We start from the raw sequence: 19992 nt of genomic DNA, 5'->3' as shown, positions 1-19992 counted from the left end.
GAGTGAAGGCAGTTAGCCATCACCACTCACCGCCAACGTTTACAATATTCTTTTACCAAAAATAGTGGGAATGGTAACATTATAACGTCCCCACGACTGAAAGGGTAAGTGTGTTTGGTGGGATGGGGATTTAACCCGCGACCCTCGGATTGCGATTTGAGCGCTTTAACCACCTGCTCATACTGGATTTAAAATTACATAAAGATAAGTAGGGACCGATGTATAAGTAACATAACTAGCTATAGAAAGTATTTATGCTATTTAAAGGTTGAATAACAAGAAAGTCAAAATTACAAATACTGAGTTACTTAAAACAAAATAAAAAATCATTGCTGCTTTGGCTCAGACTAACATAATTACAGTGAGTTGCCAAAGTAGGGATATACTTTTAAAATTTTAAATAAATCAGTTTTTGTTGTTTTGATTTTTTTGTTTTATTATTTTGTGTAGCAAGGTTACGTATATATCGTTCTCTACTTGTCTTTCTAAAATTTATTTATTTTTATTATACATGCTAAGTTTTTTTGTTTTTTTTTTAGTTGTATGAGTTCTTCGAAAGGCCGCATGCTCAATAGCCAAATATGTAGTTGCTGGCTTTCAGTTTTTCGAAGAGAAGGTAGGCTGTTGTAAGTAGCATGTTATGTTTCTTAGATATCCACTTTAAAATGGCTAATTTTAGAAAATATTTATTATGTTACTTATCAGAGATGTTCTGCATCATTTCATTTATTTGTTAATTTTGCTTCCATCGTAATAGTTACAAATTATAGTACTTTCGCAGGCTGAATTAAACTGCACTGTGTAGATTTAATGAGTACAGAAGGCCATGCACCCGCCATTTCTCTAAATGTGTTAACCCGATGTTTAAATTAATCTATCCTACTGTCCTACATAGTATAACCAAGCCAGTTACTTGAATAAGTGGTCGATATACTGAGATATCGTGTTCTACAAAGCGAACACACTTGTAATTATATTATTTAAGTTTTTGGGAGGGAGTAGCTATTATTTGCATTAATATTATGTATAATAATATAGTGGCAGTAAGTTCTTACTGTCGATGCAGTTTATTTCCCTCCGTAAGTCGGAAGGATATCAGTATCATCATCGTGGTCACGGAGAGAGTGTAGAAATTGGCTTAATGTTAGTTGCGAAATAGAAGTTAATGTTTTACCAGGCTTCTTAATTAAATTATTTGGAATTATTGTGCATGCTGCAGGAGAATTGAAGGTTTAGTATTCTCATGTAAAATAGTGGTTTATAATGTGTTCTTAGGGGGACTTGCTACAACAGAACATTAGTTTTATTAATAAGTAGACAAAATGAGAAAACACTAGCTTTAAAATAATGCAATTAATAAATGTTGCTTACTTTTCCATCACTAAGCATTATTACTGTGGGACTTCCTGTGCATGATTGTGAGCACGAGGAGATGGTTGTGGGGACACGTGTTCCTTGGCAGTGCTTGTGTTTAAACAAGTTTATTTTTGTGCTTTTTAAGTTTGTAGTAACTTTAATCAACTGTTTTTCTTTTTTTAGTGCTACTTTATGGTTTTGTATGTCTTTACCCCACTCCTTTATTGCCTCCATGTTTCACTTCCTCACTGAAAATGTTCATTATGATGCCAGTGTTTTATTAAAGACAACTGTTCTTTTTGTTGTTCCCCACTTTAGTTTTCATTTCTTCTTATCCTGTTTCTACCTTGACTTGGTTTCTTTGTTTTTGGTATCTCCTTAGTTGGTTGTGTGTCCCTTTTTTACATCCAGCTCTTTCACCTTACTCATTTCTTTATAGGCTAAGTCTCCTGCTCTTCTGGGCCTTTATTCCTGTATTTTCGATGTCCATACAAAGATGGGGCTTGGTGCTTTGTAATTGACTTTCCTTCCTCCTTGTTCCCCAGTTTGATGATTTTTCACAGTCTGTATTGGGTCCTCTCTTTTGAACTTATTTTAACTTAAGCAGATGTTTTAATTGTCTTTTATCACACTCCAATTTGTTCTGTGCACTGTTATTTCTTTGTTTTTTCTGAATGGTTGTGGCTTTCAGTTCTGTGCTGCTTGTTATGGCCTATTATGTTTTCAGCCAGATTGTGAACTCCTTTGTGCATGCAAAACGTGTCCCTCAATCAGTATAGCAGATTTTTCATGTTTAACTGTTGTACTTGACATCTTGGTTGGCTACAATTTAATATTCTTAAAGATAAAATATTTCAATAAATCAGGTTGTTTTAAAGCTACTACTCCCATGCACTGACATTTTTATCAAAATGTCCAGGTAATGCTTGTTGTTTCTTATTGCTAATTAGTACAACTGTTCATAAGGCTTCTGTCTAAACAGTTGAGTGGAAAGTTTAAATAATTATAGTAATATATTTAAATTCTGTTTGTCTAGGTGTAGAGATCGAGTGCATAATTTGATTGAATTCTCATAATTTTGTTATATAGATGTGAAGGGCTATGTATCTTTCGTATAATCTTGTATGTGTAGCAATGACGTATATTTTTTTCTGTAAACCAAAAATTTAATATCAATAAGCTTTAATTTAGGTTAAGAGCACTAAGCACTTGTTTAATCTTGAAGAAGGAAATTTAATGAACAAAATAACTTCATATAATTTGTAACGGTGTTTGGACAACAAGACCATTTTATCCTTTAAGACTGTCCCTGCATACCTACTATCCCCATTTTATGATTTATTGCCGTTTCCCCTACAGTCCAGTTAAATAGGCTTTCTTAACCCTATTTGTATAAGGTCAAAGACCATGTCATTCTGTTTGTTAACTTTTGTTCAAAATTTAAATCGCCTATAGAATCATCTCAGCCTGCCTCAACTGAAGAATTATCACTCCATTTCATAATTAATATAAGCTTTATAATTAGGGTAATAAAAATGCAAAAAATAATTTTTTTTTCATAAATCTTTATTAATAGGTTAACAGAGAATATGAGATTAATATATACAACAATTGATTACATGTAATTCAAATACAAAATTAATATTGAAAGTATCACAAAATATGCAATGTTTATTAATATCACTTGTAAAATCATCACCCTGTCAGTCTGTGGTGACAATTCTTCACCTAATCCCGAAGTTTTATTGAATGACTATTTTATGAACGTATATCTGTATACTTGGTATGAAATTATGGATTATAATTAGAATGTTAGTATTATACATTAGTTAATTTCTTAACTTAAAGGTAAATATTAAAAATAAACATCTAAATATTGATTTGTGTGTCATGATATATTGAATGCTGCACTGGTTCAAAATAGATGTTTTCCAAATACAAAGTCTATAGTTTCTATAAATATTGATGAGCTAGAATATAAAATAAGAAAATCCTACTTTTTCTACTTACTGAGATATCACCATGTTTACTGAATCAAACACAGCAATTCCTGTCCACTTTTTGCCATTTTTGGAAACATTTCCTTATATACACCAACTTCTGTGTGACTTGTGAATAACTGAAAGTTCAGAATGCCCCTAGTGGCTTTACTAGCCACTTTAAAGTATTAGGGTGTCAGTTTAATTCTTCTGATATTAGATTTGAAATTGGTAAGGAAAATCTTTAGTGACCTGAAAATTTCATAATTTTTAGTCTCAGATACAGCTTATTTACTTACTACACTTAGTAAATTGTAGAAAGGTTTCTCTACATGAAACAAGCTACAACAAGTTTGTAACTAGAAGAGATAAATGCATGCTGGACTTTTTTACTTACTGTTATATGTTTTAAGAAAAATAGATTTAAAAACTTGTTTGTAAATATTAATAATGTATGTATGTGTGTGTGTGTGTGTGTCTGTGTGTATGTATGTAATGCATTATAACTGAAATGTGATTGTATTTTACAAAATACCAGTCCACTAAAATGCAACCAAGATAGGTCACATTGTAAATGCCAGTCTTATAATACCCTTTGATATGAGTCTTATAATGTTGTAAGATTTAGGCCATTTATATTAAACATTTGTTTTGTTATAATCGGTAGTCATTCTAGAAGGAAGAAAAATGTCATTTGTATCCTTTTTTTGTGTATGGTGGTTACAAGCTCAGTCAGATTGACCAAACCTGTACAGAGATCTTTTAGTGACAGTAAGAGATAAAATATAGTTTGTTTTTTTTTTAGTTATAAGAATTTCACATGTGAAATTTGAAAATTTTTTGATGCATAAAAGTATTTTTAACCTTATAATCAAAATTACTTTGCATGTTGGATAGTCAACATGCAAAATGCAAAAAAAGCACAAGAAAAACATTACTTAAACTTTAAATGTAAAAAAATGATATTTTTAATAAGAAAGCCTTTTAATTTCTCCTGATAATATGAAAAAAAATTTCATGAAGATACATTTACTTATTTAAAAGTACAATGAGCACAAAATGGTCAGGAGGTAGGTCCCAGGGATTGCGCCCATGCTCAAAAGAGGTAAACCTATACTGATATGATTTCTTAGGTAGTATTTTTTGTGACACCTTATCTAAAGATTTTCAAAATCTAAATATGCCAAGTCTATATCTTTAATTATCCAGGTAATGTGAAATTCTAAAGAAAAGTGGCAGGTTAGTAAAGAAAGATTTTTCTTTCAAAGAATTAATATTGTTTTTGTATTTTGTTACTACATGCTTATGAAAGTCATCTTTTTTCTAGGACATCTGTGGTCAGTGCTGCTTATTAAGGAAAATCATGTATGCTTGTGTTCAGTATGCTTGCCCTCTGACAAGAACAATGGTGAGTCAATTTTTTTCATTTTACGTGCCTATAATTAATTCTATTAAAATATATTAAGGGTGTACATATTGCAGGATTAAAAATAATCATGACACACATCATGGTAGTAATGAAAAATTACACTGATTTTGGATATTACATTCACAAATTCATATTGCAGAAGTATAAAAGTTAGTAACTATTATAGAGAAAAAGTGAAAGGAAAAATAAGATGCAAAGATAGGATTTTACTCAATCAGTGAGGTCAATCAAAACAATCAACCTCTTCTGATGACAGCTCTTCACCATGGACCACCTTGTTTGACTTGAAACGTCAATCAGGGAAGCTTTTCTCAAGCAACAACTTTTTTTTTTTTTTACTTTGAGAAAGCTTATGATACAACGTGGAGATATGGTATCTTGCAAGACCTCCACTTGTATGGATTGCATACAATGAACCAGCGATTCCAAATCTGTGTGGTTTGTCACTTTCCTGTTCTTTCCCACAGGAACTTGGAGTCCATCAGGACTGTGTCTTGAGTGTTACACTATTCATTATAAAGATTAATGCAATCAGTGGACAACTCCGTTCGGTTGCAAACAGTCTTTATATTGACGACTTTCGCATTTCGTGTCAGTAGTCGATTGTGAGGTTTATTGAACAGTAGCTACAGACTGCCTTCAAACAGTTAGTGAAGTGGACCACAGCAAACGGTTTTACCTTTTCTTGCTTCAAAACCATATGTATGCACTTCTGCTGCTATTGAAGTATTTGCCAAGATTCTGAGCTCTCTGTCAGAGTTGTTGTTCTTCCCATGGCCCCTGAGGGAGAGTTCTTGGGGCTTATCTTTGACTGTTAGCTTACCTCTATTCCATACATCAAGTAGCTATGTGTCAGGTGTACAAGCTCACTGAACATTTTCTTTGTCCTCTCTTACACCTCTTGTGAAGTGGATCGATGTTCTATGCTAAACAAATCAATCGTGCACTTACTTGATTAAAACTAAACTATCTGTTTCTGGTCTATGGCTCTGCCAGGACCTCAACCTTGAAAATGTAGGACCTATTTCACCATCAGGGGCTTCAGCTCTGCACAGGGGTCTTCCAAACTACTCCAGTCCAGAGTTTGTACAATAAATCACTTGAATCTTCTCTATACTTTAGATGTTTGCAACTGTCCTTACTATATGCTTCAAACCTTTGATCCTTACCACAGAATCCTACCTGCAGTTGTGTTTTCCTTCTTCATTGGGGCCATGCTTTTTCAGAATAGATAATGTCATCGGTCCTTTTGGCCTTTGTATCCAGGCGCAGTTGGATGATTTGGGGTTGTCCTTGGATAATATAGCTGTATCCACTGATCAACCCATCTCACCATGACTAATTATCATCCCAACATGTGACCTATCTATGAGTCATCTGAAAAAGGTGGATACTTTCAAGTGGAAGTATTGTCTTCTATTTTCTGAACATCTTTTGAATCATTCTTTCATTTCCACTTGTACAAATGGTTTGAAATCAGGTGAGTGTGGGCTCTACCAGTGTTTGTTGTGATTCAGTTGTTGGATACAGAATCCCCTCCAGTTTCTGTGTTCACTGCCGAATTGTATGTTGTTTCTTTTGCTCTGGATCATGTAAAAGCTATGTAATACATGAATTGTACTATTTATTCTGACTTGCTTAGCTCTCTGTTGGCCCTGTAATTGCTTCACGTTAGCTCTCACCCTGTTCTTATTGATATTCAAAACTGACTGGCCCATTTCTCTCTATCATCTACTTCTATCTAGTTCTTCTGGATACCAAGCCACGTTGTAGGAATGAGCTTATTGACATTACAGCTAGGTTTGCCTGTCCTATACATTAACCACGGTCTTATATTTAAGGTTCGGTTCTGTACCTGTTGGCAGTCGACTTGGAGTGAGAAATTTGATAACAAGCATTACCAGATCAAACCTTCTATTCCTCTTTGGCCATCTTCCTTCCATAAGGATTGGAAGGAGGAAGTTCTTCTGACTAGGCTATGCATTTGTCAGTTTTTTTAACTCATTTTCTTTTATCTGGTACTAATGCACTAAGGTATTGTTTGTGTGGCTCAGATCACAATAATCCACATTTTACTGTCATGTCATCCTTACGATGGAGAGCGATGGCACCATTTTAAACATATTTTTGTGTTCACCCTTGACATTAGGCAGTTTCATTGGTGATGGTAGTGCTGTGCACCTCAGTTGCATTTTTAAATTTTTAAGGGCCATTGGTCTCTTTAACTCTCATTTAAGATTTTAATTTGAAAATTGGAGTATGTTTGTTTTAATATGATTCAATTTTACATATTTTAATGATTTGACTTTTTCACCTTTTTACCAGTTGCATGGTGCAGGTAGTCCATTTGATTTGCACCAATAAACACTAAACAACCAACCTAAATTTTACATAATTTTTATAAAATATTTTATTACTTGTTTCCCCTCTGTTAAATAATTTTATTGAAGTGTAGTGGTAAGTTAAAATTTATTTTACTTTTTATAATTCATTAAATTCTCTAATTCGGATTACACTGGGAGTTCAGTGAAGCTAAAATGGTTCCTTCAGGATTACATAAATTTCCTAGAGCACTGTACCACTGGTAAGGGGATATTTACAGAACCTAAGCTTTCCAACTTTACTCAAACTCACCTGATGTGCATAAACTTTACTGCACCACATGTATTGGTTTGTTAATTAAGAAACTGGTATAGTTACAATCAAATATCAATAAAATGTACAGTGGCACAAGTACTTGATCTCTTTGATATTGTTGATTTAATTATTTTACTTATTCATACAAGGATTATTTGTGCTGCTAGAAATGACTTGTTTATGAAACATGGAAGTAACATATGCTTATAAACTGAACTCGCTGCTAAGTAGTAGTTTCCTTTTTATTATTTCCCCCCACAAACATAATGTAGTAAAATAACAGTGTAATATTAGTTATACCAAGCTGAGAAACATTTGATAATTGGGTGCTAAAATAAAGCTATAACTTTAGCACTCAAAGTTTCCAAGTAATGTCCAGCTAGTGATTTTTATAAAAAATATAACTTCTTTTGACTTGTAATCAGTATGTATAAATATATCCTAAAATGCTTGTACCTTCACTACAAGCAATAGGAAGTTGCAGTTGTGTTTTGACTGACTTGTACACTAATAAACCAAGGTAATTTTCTTTATTCCTGTAATTATTTTCCAATACAAATTAAATGTGTGATCTGGATTGTAATGAACTTACTGTAATTAAAGATTATTTACCAAAAATTTCTTAACTTGCCAATCAACATCCTTTAAGTTTGCAATTCTCATTTTAACATTTTGCTTATCTAAAGCATACTTTAAAAAATTGTTTGCCAATTCGAAATTATCAGCTACCTATTTCTTATTAGCCCTTTAGATTTTTTGTCTTTTTTAACATAATACCTAGCTTTGTATAATTTTGTAAATTTTCTATCCTATCTTTTTTTTTAAATTTGTGTCATTTATCCTTGAGTTTCTTATCTATGCTTTTTGTAATCCAATTATCTGAGTTACATGTTCTTTTCCTCTTTTTAGAAACATATCTATCTCAAATTAATTATTTTACCACAAAATTAAAATAATAGACTCAACTTATAGTTATTACACTGTTTTTAAAAATATAGCTACAAGTTAAAATTAATTCAGTGAAATTTCATTTCAGAGAATTAAAAAAACAAATTATGATTTGAGGTTGTTTTCAGTGAGTTCTGAATTAGCATTTCTGAATTTTTTTTGTATAATGCAACTCTGAGAACTTTTGAGCTACTGTTTTACCAATGAATAGTGTGATCGACTAACACACTAATGCTCTATGACTGAAAGGGTGAGCATATTAGGTGGAACAGGAATTGAAACTTGCAATTTGCAAATTGAGAATCAAGCACCCTAACCACCTGTCTGTGCCAGGCCAGGATTTGATTTACTGGAATGTTTAGCCATCACCTGCTTAATACATTCCTAATGTTTCATCATATAAGACAATTTTTGTAGCTTTTAGACAGAAGGTTTTAACAAACATTTACAAGTATCAAAAGAAGCTATTAAAAATAAGATTCTCAAATCTGGTTTTTGTTCCTAAGCCTTTTAAACTTTGAATACATTCACACACCACTTTAATCACTCTACATTGACTTGTATTTTAACTTTAACTGTGCTATTTCCAAAGTTATTTCATTAGTAGTTTTTCAGTCACCTGCTGTGAGATCATAAATGTGTAGAAATCAAGAGGTTGTACTATTAAAATTTAGAGAAAGAGAAGGAAAAATCAGTTGAGAAGGAAAACATTGATAAATGTGTTTTCAATGAATGATATAACAAATACAAACAAATGTTCTGGCATGGTCAGAAAAAATCTTAGTCGATAAGTGCATCGTTTACTAGCAAGACTTTTTAGGGCTGAACAGAAATTTAAGGTTAAACATTTTTTCATTTTTATTCACAAATTACTTTAAGATTGCAAAATATCAATTCTAGAATATTCGAATAAAATATTATTTAAACAGTTATTATTTTAACTTAAATTGTTAAATTTTGGTATGCTGGTGTGCATTTTACACCTGAAAGAGTGAATCCTTAGTGGGCCAGAAGGTCAATGACTGGCATAAGATATTGTAATTCAAAGAGTACGAGGGCTGTTCAAAAAATACGTGGACTGTTTGAATTGCGCAGCTCCAGTTGGTTCCAGGGGAATCCACTTGGTGTCGCTAGGTTCGCACAGATCAGCTGATTACGACGACATTTCCCGATTGCAGATATCCATTTCAGAATGAATGACCTGAAGGAGCAACGACTTGGTGTGAAATTTTGTGTTAAACTTGGAAACTCTGCAACTGAAACTTTTGCTTTGCTTAACACGGCTTATGGTGATGTTGCTATGAAGCGTACGGCATGTTTCAAGTAGCATGAACGTTTTAAGGATGGTCGACAGTCCATTGAAGATGATGAGCATCCTGGACGTTCTTCCACGTCAACTGACGACCTACACGTCGACAAAATCAATACCCTGGTGCAGGCAAATCAGCGTCTGACTGTCAGGGAGCTTGCTGAAGAGTGTGGGATATCAGTTGGATCTTGTTATGAGATTTTGACCGAAAAATTGAAGATGCACCACGTTGCTGCAGAATGCAGCCCTCAGAACTCGTGAGTTTTTGGCCAAACACTCGATCACTGTTCTTCCCCACCCCCCTACTCACCTGACCTTGCTCCTTGCCATTTTTTCTTGTTCCCCAAACTCAAAAGACCCGTGAAAGGAAGAAGATTTGAGACGATTCCCGAGATTAAGGCAAATGCGACAAAGGAGCTGGAGGACATTACAAAAGAAGCGTACCAGGACTGTTTTAACAAGCGGAAACACCGTTGGGATAAGTGTGTGTGTTGGGGGGGAGAGTACTTTGAAGGGGTCCCAGACCTGTAACTTCTAAATAAAGTACATTTTGTTTTATGACGTCAGTCCGCGTATTTTTTGAACAGACCTCGTATGTTTAACTTGTAGGAGGGTGCAACACACCTGCAGGCTCATTTATAGTGAAGTCATACAATTTTCATATGGTGATTTGTATGCTGTTATTTTTATATTAACTTGTTTCACAAAAAAATCACACTAGCAATACAGTTTTACTCTTTCCTTTTTTTCAACCATAAATTTGATGGGGTATGTGTATACCTACCCACTTCATAGCAGAAATGTAAACAAGTTTGTAAACTTTTATAAACAAAATTTTCCAGCTGTTCTAAGAAGTTAATATGTTAAATGACATAATTGTTCCTTTATATAGATAATGTGTTCATTAAATATCTATCATATTGTCAATTCTTATAATTTTGGTAATATTGTTAACATTTCTTGTGGAAAGCTGGGATGAACTTGTTTTCACTTATATTAATTTTTCATTTAATGGTAAAAAACTAATATTTGAGTCCAAACTTCAACTTGTGTCACTTTATTAGGCTGTGTATTAAATTGCATATGGTATTCAACAGAAATATGTTTATATACACACAGAATTTTCAACATCATTCCTCATAGGTCCTGTCTGGGTCCCGAAGTCTTTTAAGGCCTCTAACAGTTCTCAGTCAAGAGGTGAGTTGAGAACTGTAAAATTAAATTTCACTGCAACAGTTTTATTTTAGAAGTCTTTTTATGTGTAAGTGTAAAGTCTCAAGATTTAAAATTTCACCAGTAGTAAAAGTTGTTTTTATCCTAATTGATTGTTGTGCATAGCACTGTAAATGTTTTTGCTTATGCTGGTGAATCACCAGCAGACTTAATTGGATATCTTTTCCAACATTTTCAGACCAAAATGTAAACAAATAAAGAAATTAGAAATTGTAGTTCCTGAAATGGTTAACCTGATATTTAAAGTTCTGTTGAAAAGTTTAAGAGATTTGTAGCTTAGGAACAAGTGTAAAATCAGTAACATGTATGTTTTTTAGTGATTTGAAATTACTGCAAAAAAGTGATTTTATGAATTAGATTATTTAACTTCTTGAGGCCCTTGTGGATTTTCAAATGAGACTAATATTGAATTCACTTTGAAGTAATTGTATTTTTTTGCAAGTTAGAATCTATTTACTTTGTACAGTTGTTTAAAAATAAATGTTTTCAATTGTAATATTTTCATTGGCAGTCAATAAGCTTCTTACTTTTACAGTTACTTATTTTTCTTTTGAGAAAAACCTTTGACAGCAGTTTAAAACAATCTCTATACTATTTAGGCGTGAAATAGTCTCATAAATACCAGTTGTATTCAATTTTTGATTTTTTTATTAGTATTATTAACAGAAGTATGTATGACCAGGAAGTTCTAAAATGCAGGAATTAAAACTAAATCTTTCCCTTAAATTACTTTAAAATGCCTTGCATGCTACTACGTGGCCCCTAGAGCATTTAAGTTTGAATAATAAGTTGTATAAACTTTTGTGCTAATTTCAAAAGTATTTTAATTTTATTAATCTGTGAAAAATGTATTCATATGAAAGCATAAATACAAATCATTATAAACATATTGTGGAACTAATTTAAACTGCAAACAATTAATAACAAAAATTTTGTTTCAGAATTGTTCTGAAGCTAAAATGGTTTTGTAATTGTGTGGAGTATACATCATTAGGTATTCTGTTGATGTGTTTTTGTCAAATATATACAAGTTTCTTTTTTTAAATGCTCCAAATCTTTGATTTACCAACATGAATGTACAGTATACCAAGATTTAATCTTTTTTCTTTATCATGTTATAATTGCATCATTGTTTTTATAAACCAAAGTTTTGTAATTTGCTAACCATTTTAATAGTTCTGTGGATGAGAGCAGTTGTACATCTGATATTTTTGCATTAAATGGATTAAATAAGAAAATTAGTGAAATGTGACTTTTCAATCCATGTTATCTACTAGTGTAGTGATTAGTGTGGGTGGTTTAGTTATTTCAGTACAATTCAAATGACAGATTGTTAGTTTGATTTATAGTTTATCAGCAGTTACCTACAGATTAATTAAAAGTTTCTGAGAAAGAAAGGCTACCTGCAGCTTTAAAGATGAAGTGCATACTATATATTGTTCAAGTATTTTTCATGTAAAGTTTTTAGACCAGATGTGCTTCAGCACATCTAATATTTTGATGTAATCATCATTTGTCACTGTAGGATCACAGGAAGTAAAAACAAGAACCATAACAAAAAGGAATAAGTAACAAATTAATGGTTCTTAAACTTGAATCACAAATTTAAAGTCATTGTTCACAAATATAAAATCTAAGAAATTTTGGGTGGTTGTAAGTTTGGCCTTTGTTCCTTATGTAATACAGTTAATCAGTTAGAAGTTAATTCTTTCTGTCACGCATACATACACAGACTATACTTCTAGCTATATGAGGCCAATTGGATATTTAGTACTAAACACGGGCATTTTGATGTTTTCTAGTATGTGGGACTAAAATATATGTTGCATACTATATGGAGGTGTATATTTTTCATAACTAATGTGGAAAGGTTTTAATTTTGTGTCGTTAGAAAAATGAATGTTATGCATCAGGTTTGTAATGGTAGTAGATAAGTATTCTAATTTCTACAATATTTTTAAACTTCTTTATTTCTACATGTTTTTCATAGTTAATATCAGAAATAGCAGACTGTAAATGTTTTTGTAATGACAAATTAATAAATGAAAACTAGTATTGATTAATTGAAGATGCATACATATATTTTAGTTTTAAGTTGATAATTAAATGAATTATTTTAGTGCACTCATGCAGGCCATTGGTTTTTTAAAACAGTTGTGATAAAAAAACAAAAAAACCATGAAGTGGGGGCTTGTACACTGTAAATGGCCAGAAGTCAGACAGGAGAGTAATTCTTTATAGACCAACAGTCATTGACTGTTTTAACTCTTTTTGTGACAGACTCAGTGTAATGTACACTACATGAGTTCAAACACATGTTTGCACATGTTAAGGTAGTTATATTATAACTTTGATGTAATGTGTGTATCCTTACAAAATTTGATAGATTTGTAGTAAAGGTTACACGTGTTTTGTGCATGAAAAAAATCAAATTTTTTTAAAGAAGTTTATTAAGAATTTGTTTGTGAAAATATTGAAAGTTTCATTACTAGTTCTAGTGCAAAGTGAATTTCATATTATGATTAAAAAGCAATTCTTCATCCCAAAAATATCTATTTGTGCAATTTCTTAAACCTCCTAAATATATTTTAGATGTGTGTTTTTTATAAGACAGTTTGTTCTATACACTAAGTTTATGGGGTTTGTCAATTTTTCTGACACTAAATTTTTTTTTCATTCTACAGTGACTAGAAATGATTGCTTAAGAACAGAAATGTTTAGAGTAAGTAGCTTAAATCTCATAACATTATATATTTATTATTTTTATTATATTGACTTTCAGGTCATGCTTGGCTAACGTTATAGAACTTGCACTCAGATGGTGCCCATGCACTCGTTACTTTATACAATAATGTATAACTGAGTTGTCTGTGTTTTAGTGAACTTTTAATATTTTGTAATATAAATTTATATCTCAATTATACATTATATATTTATACAGATTATTAATATTTAGAAGTGTTATTAAACTTATTTTTCTTAAAATATAGAACAGTAAATAAAGAAGTAAAGCAAACAGTTATTTCTTCTAGCTACAACCTTTGAACTCAGTTGTCAAGTCTTTAAAAAACTTTTTTGTAGACTTTATATATACAGTTAAATAACCAAAAAAATTGTATATTACCATATTACCAAAGAATTTTATTAATTTATCAAGATTAGTAACTAAGCTCTATTTAGATCTTTAAAAAAAATGAAATTTCAAGCAGACTAATAACACAATCTACCTCCTTGAAATCTTTGTTTAAAAGAATGAGAAGGTCTTCTAACAGATGAAAATTGCTGAGAAAACTACCAGGGAGACATTCTAAGATGTTGATTAGTTATTTACCTGTCATATATTGAAATAAGTATATTTAAGGAACTCTTTTCAAAAATGGAAAGTGGTGAATGAGGTCACTGTGTTTGATTCTGAATCATATCTCAGCAGCATTAAAAGATGAGGTTTTTTTTATATTCTAACTTTTGAATAATGGTAATTTAAGTTTCTAATTCATGTGAAACAAACTTAATATTTTTACATCTGAAACATATAATTTGAACCAGTGCTGCATTCAACTTGGGTGTATTATTCTAATATTTATCTTTAAGTTAAGAAATTAACTAATATATAATACTAAAATTTGAATTATAATCTTTAGTTTGATACCAAACATACTGACATAAAATAATAGTTCAAATAAGTTTGAATGCAAGTCAACATATATGATACTATGGTCTTTGCCCTGTGACCTGGCATATTAGGGTTAAAGGATATATTGAGTGTCATAGATGACAATTTGTTTGTTAAATGGAGGTCTTATTATGTTTAAAGGGCTTATTTTGCTTGTAAGGAAGAGCAAACATATACTTAAATTAAAAGAATTAAGAATTAATGCATATACCTATTTTTGCAGTTGATATTTTTAATTATGGAAGCATTTGTGTATAAATAAATACCAACCTCCACTGTTAAAACATTTTGCATGAATTTTATTTTAATTCGTGCAGTTTCATATGTACAACACAAATATTACAATTTGTAGAAATGATACATTTTTTCACCTTGACAACTGTGTGAGAAAGATGTTTTCATAAATCAAAAGTAATCTCATCATAAGAATATAAAAAAAAAGTTTGTAAAGATAGCTTTATGGTCTGACCATAAGAATTATAAACTGATTATTCTCACAAGATGGCCAAAAACAACTAACAAAACAAAGAAAAAAGCCTGAAATTGTTAGAAATTGGGTTTTGTTATTCTAGGTATGGGTACAGCATGGGTTTCCTAATGTGCAGTTTTGAAGTTAAACAAACATGATGACAAATTTTCAATTTCTTGGACAGTTAGAGTAATTGGTGATGTTAATTTTGATTAGATATTTTCATGAGTCTTTAATACTAATTGAATTCAACAAGCTTGAAGTAAACAAAAATAATAATGAGAAATCATAAAGGCAATATTTTGATCCCTGAATAGCTTGAATAATTCAGTATACTAATTTTGATTAGTTGACTATTTTCCTGACATTTTCTGATTTGAATGTGGAATCTAGAAAACTAGAACTGGGTCTATGGCTAAAGTTCAACTTGTTCAGTGGGACATTCAACACTGGTCATTCTTTTTCATCATTAGAGAAGAAAAAATAAAGGTCTTAGTAGAGTTGTATAAGAAAAGGATTGAAATAATTTAAAAAATAGTTACAAATAAAATTTTAACTCTTCTAAACTTATCAATTATTTTTGTGTTTTGACAATGACACAAAAAATGCAATTTCAGTTTTTGGTAAATTCTGCAGAGTAATGAGCACCAAATATTTTTTTTTAAAAGTACTTATAAATTTAGATTCCAAAATTTATATGACATTCAGAAAGATTACAAAAACTGATAAAGCTGTCAAAAGAGAGAGCAAGGATATGCATATTTCTGTTTTAAAAGTGATATTTAGAAGTTGTGTACATTTACAGGCATTTGTTTTTGAGTAAATTTTTTCAGTCAGTATTACAGAGATGTTATGCTGATCCACTGTGTAAATTTTAATTTACATTAACGTTGATTAATCACAAGTCATTTAGTATCTGTGGTTCTAAAGGCAACATTTTGTGATTACTTGTTAAAAATATATGCTACAACTTGAAAAACTTCATTTTTCAGACGTTTCTTATAAGTTCCTTGAACTGCATAATTTAAAGAAATGAACTAAAAACTACTGAGTATTTAAAAAACTTTATCTCATTATTAAAAAGGATAGCTATAGTATACATTATCATGATCACTAAAACAAATTGTCTGGGATTAAAATGACCCTATCATGATGGGTAATGAGTCAAAGGCCATGTCATTTTTTTTTTAATTCAAAATTTTATTGAACTACTATTTTATTAATTTATGTCAATACGTTTGATATCAAACTGGAGATTATAATTCAAAGTTTTATATTCTACATTATTTAATTTCTTAATTTGTAAAGTAAATATTAAACAAAAACACCTAAACACATCAAGTCTTGTATGTCACATATGTTAAATGCAGCAGTGGTTCTAATTAGAGGTTTATGATGTCAAAATACTAAGTTTATAGTTTTATACAAATTAGGAACTCAACTTACCAATATTAAAAGGACAATAAAATAAGAACCTTGTAACTTTTCTGTTTGATGAGATGTGGATTATGTACCAAGTAAAACAGTGGTCTTCCACACCACATTCTGTTTTTGGAAACTGTTCTCTAAATACTTATTTCAATATGAGATGTGAATAACCATTCAAAATAATGTCCCTCTAGTTGCTTTCTCAGCCATTTTAAAGATTTCAAGCATCTCTGTTGTGTTTTCAGTTTGTTCAAAATTACATATTTTTCAGGCAAAACACAATTTAGTTGCTCAGCTTGATAATTATAGTGTAAGTCTATGATACTAATGTAGTTATTTCAAATATATATACAAACCTAAACAAAAGTACTTCATTTCACATTTTATGGCAAGCAGCAAATGAGTGCAAAGGTTATCATAACTAGAAGATATAATTCCTTGCTGTACTTGTTTATTTTCTGTGTTTTAAGAAAAATAAGTTTATGAACTTGTTTCTAAATAGTAATAACCTGTATGCATGTATAGTGAATAATAATTGAAATGTGACTATAGTATTACAAAATACTAGTTTACTGAAGCATAGACTAATGGTCAGTTTTATATTCTTGGGTATGGTAACATAAGTGCACATGCACCACTTCAATGTAGGTTTTGTAATGTTATTTAGACATGACTGGAAGGTCAGTATAATAACAAATAATAAATATATATATATATATATATATGTAAATATATAGTGTTATGAGACTTAAACTACTTCAACTAAACATTTGTATTCTTGTGTTATAATAGTAGTCATCTTTACTAAAAGTTTACCAAATTTGTGAAGATATATATACACACCACATCAAAAGCTAGAGAATATTACTTGTATATTATACCTGTCCTGTTTCAAAAGGGATAATGGTGTGTGTATGTGGTTCAGTAACTGTAACAAGTGCAATTCATTCATGCTGTTAGTTCACAGTAGCAATGGGAATCTATGCATAATTAAATTACCCACATTTACGTAATTTGAGCAATTGAGTAAGAAGGCTTGTACTTGTTATTGTGAAAATATGTTGTAAATGTGAACTGTTTTATTTCATAAGCTGATAAAGATGTAAATACTTCAGTTTTTGAGTTTTTCCCTATTTTAGTAAAGTTAGAAATGTATTTCTTAGCTACTAAACTATAAACCCATTCTTCTACTCTCTTTTCTATCTTATCCAAAAAATTATATCTCAGAAGTATCTGGAAAGCATGAAAAGTCCTGTATAAAACAAGATATAATCACTGACTTGCTCCTGAAAGTTTTATTTTGTCAAAAAAGTTCATTTTCTGAGCTATTAACTTCTGTTAGGTTGAGAAGCATAAATATCTTGTAAATTACAGTTTACACAGAATACAACCTGTATACACTAGTCTTTGTAGCTTTTTTGAGATGTTAAATATCAATATAGACATATTTCTTAAGTTTTAATTGTTTGCAGGTTCAAAATAAAAACTTGTCATCCAATAGTAGGGTAACAGGAACTGCTAACCCATTGTTCATGCAGGTATGTAATGACTCTGTGACTCTATTCTTTTACAGGCTGAGTAAAATGCTTATTTAAGATAATTTGATCTGAATTCATTAAATTTGTAATAATGCTTAAGTAAAAAGGTTGTATTCAAGACAGTTTGTGTCAATTTTTAAAATCTTAAAACATTAAAAACTATCATTAACTTCTGACCTTAACATATTACCTATAGAGATAACTAAAGTAATCTAGTAATTCAAATAGTCAATTATTAAATTGTTTTTACTTACAATGGTCCGAATGTATTATTTCATCATATGGTTAATGTTACTGTTAGTGATAGTTCCAACTGTAATCCTAATAATACCTTGTGAGGTTCATCCAGCTCAGGAGAGTTTAATCCTAATTCCTTATTTTAAGGTAATAATGCAAAGTAAATCCTTAATTATGAATGTCAGGATTACAGATTACATTAATAAAACTCAAAGTAGTCAAATTCATTTTGCAGGTTATAAGGACATTACAGACTTCAGCAGTACAAAGGGATATTGATTCTGCTGCTAAATTCATTGGAGCTGGTGCTGCCACAGTTGGAGTTGCTGGATCAGGTTTGTTGTTTTAATGTTTAATGCAGCATAAAAAAACTATATATTACCTTATTTCTTTTGTGTAATATTACACGTCTTAAGCTGTTTGTAATGTGAACATTTAAATTGTTTTTCAGTGTTATTTGTTAGTAATTAAAACTTGTCATTTTTTTGCAGGAGCTGGTATTGGCAGTGTATTTGGTAGTTTAATCATTGGTTATGCCAGAAACCCGTCACTGAAACAACAGCTTTTCTCTTATGCTATTTTGGGCTTTGCCCTTTCTGAAGCCATGGGCCTTTTTTGTCTGATGATGGCTTTTTTGTTGCTGTTTGCTTTTTAAAACATGTTCTACTCACATAGAGGAAGAGGTTAATGAAAGTAGTCATTTGGTGAGGGCCTGTTGTCAATCTGTAAAGGAGAAGCTTAGTTGCAACACTACTTTTACTTACCTTTCCAATAAGAGGAAATGGAGAGAATTCATGGCATCCATAGATTATAGGTTTTAGTATAAAAATTTGTAGGTGATAAGAAAAATATGGTCTGTAATATGTCATGTTTCATTGAATAAAATATGGAAGTATTATTTGACTTAGTGATTTTTATTATTAATCTGTATTTTATATATGGTAATGAACAGAGTTCTCAAAGTAAGGTATGAAAGTTTGCACACCTTTGTGAATAACCTAAAAGTAGAATCTACTCGCATATTTGAATTCTCGTGAGTAAATTCTTTGGCACAAGTAGTTTTTGCATGAAAATAAATTTGTCAAAACAATAATCTGCCTTTCTGCCTAGAAACTATAATACTTTACAGAATCCTACGACCAAATATGAATACATTTATTTACAAAAGCGGAACAATATTTTGCATATTTTCTAATTGTTTTATTTTTAAAATAAAAAAATTTGTTTTTAATCCTAATAATTTAAGTGGACTCTATTCTTTACTTTACTAAACCAGATGAAGAATTTCATAAAGTCAGAGTTCCATGACTTTTGCAGAACATTTGTTTTTCCCCATTTTACATGTTTATAAGAACATTTCTGTAGAGAAAATAAATATAATTTAGAATGGAAAAAATAAAATGTCATGGAACTACAAACAGGATTGTAACTGGTTTGTGGGGCTGCCTGGTGTTAAATATCGAGAAAAAGTTCACTATAAGCATTAAAAGTTTTTTCGGGTGTCACATTTCACTTTACTTTGCAGTTTGTTTGTTAGAAACAAACAATTTTCCTGAAAAGTCGTGGAGCAAATAAACTTCAAGCTAAAATACTTTTCAAGAAAAGTCTACAGAAAAATTCTGCACATGAAACTGAGGAAGTGGCCCATGCCATGCTAATTCACTTGTACTTAGTATGGCACATCAGACATTATCATCCACAGCGTAGTGTAAAATATTGAATATCTAAAATATAAAATTGTATTAACATGTTTTTT

General features: G+C 30.9%; 1 protein-coding gene across 1 annotated transcript; it reads left to right on the top strand.

Moving 5' to 3' along the window:
* The first annotated feature begins 552 nt into the window (after positions 1-552).
* On the top strand, positions 553-19134 carry LOC143232707 (uncharacterized). The gene is made up of 6 exons (XM_076468457.1): positions 553-616; positions 4663-4743; positions 10802-10855; positions 17934-17999; positions 18472-18571; positions 18728-19134. Exons 2-6 carry the CDS (start codon positions 4699-4701, stop codon positions 18889-18891), a joined length of 429 nt encoding a protein of 142 aa, XP_076324572.1. The 5' UTR covers positions 553-616; positions 4663-4698; the 3' UTR covers positions 18892-19134.
* Positions 19135-19992: the final 858 nt, after the last annotated feature.

This window comes from Tachypleus tridentatus, chromosome 11 (assembly GCF_004210375.1).
Source record: "Tachypleus tridentatus isolate NWPU-2018 chromosome 11, ASM421037v1, whole genome shotgun sequence".
NCBI lineage: Eukaryota > Metazoa > Arthropoda > Merostomata > Xiphosura > Limulidae > Tachypleus > Tachypleus tridentatus.
Note: the sequence above shows the minus strand (reverse complement) of the source record. Positions and strands in the feature narration are given on the sequence as shown.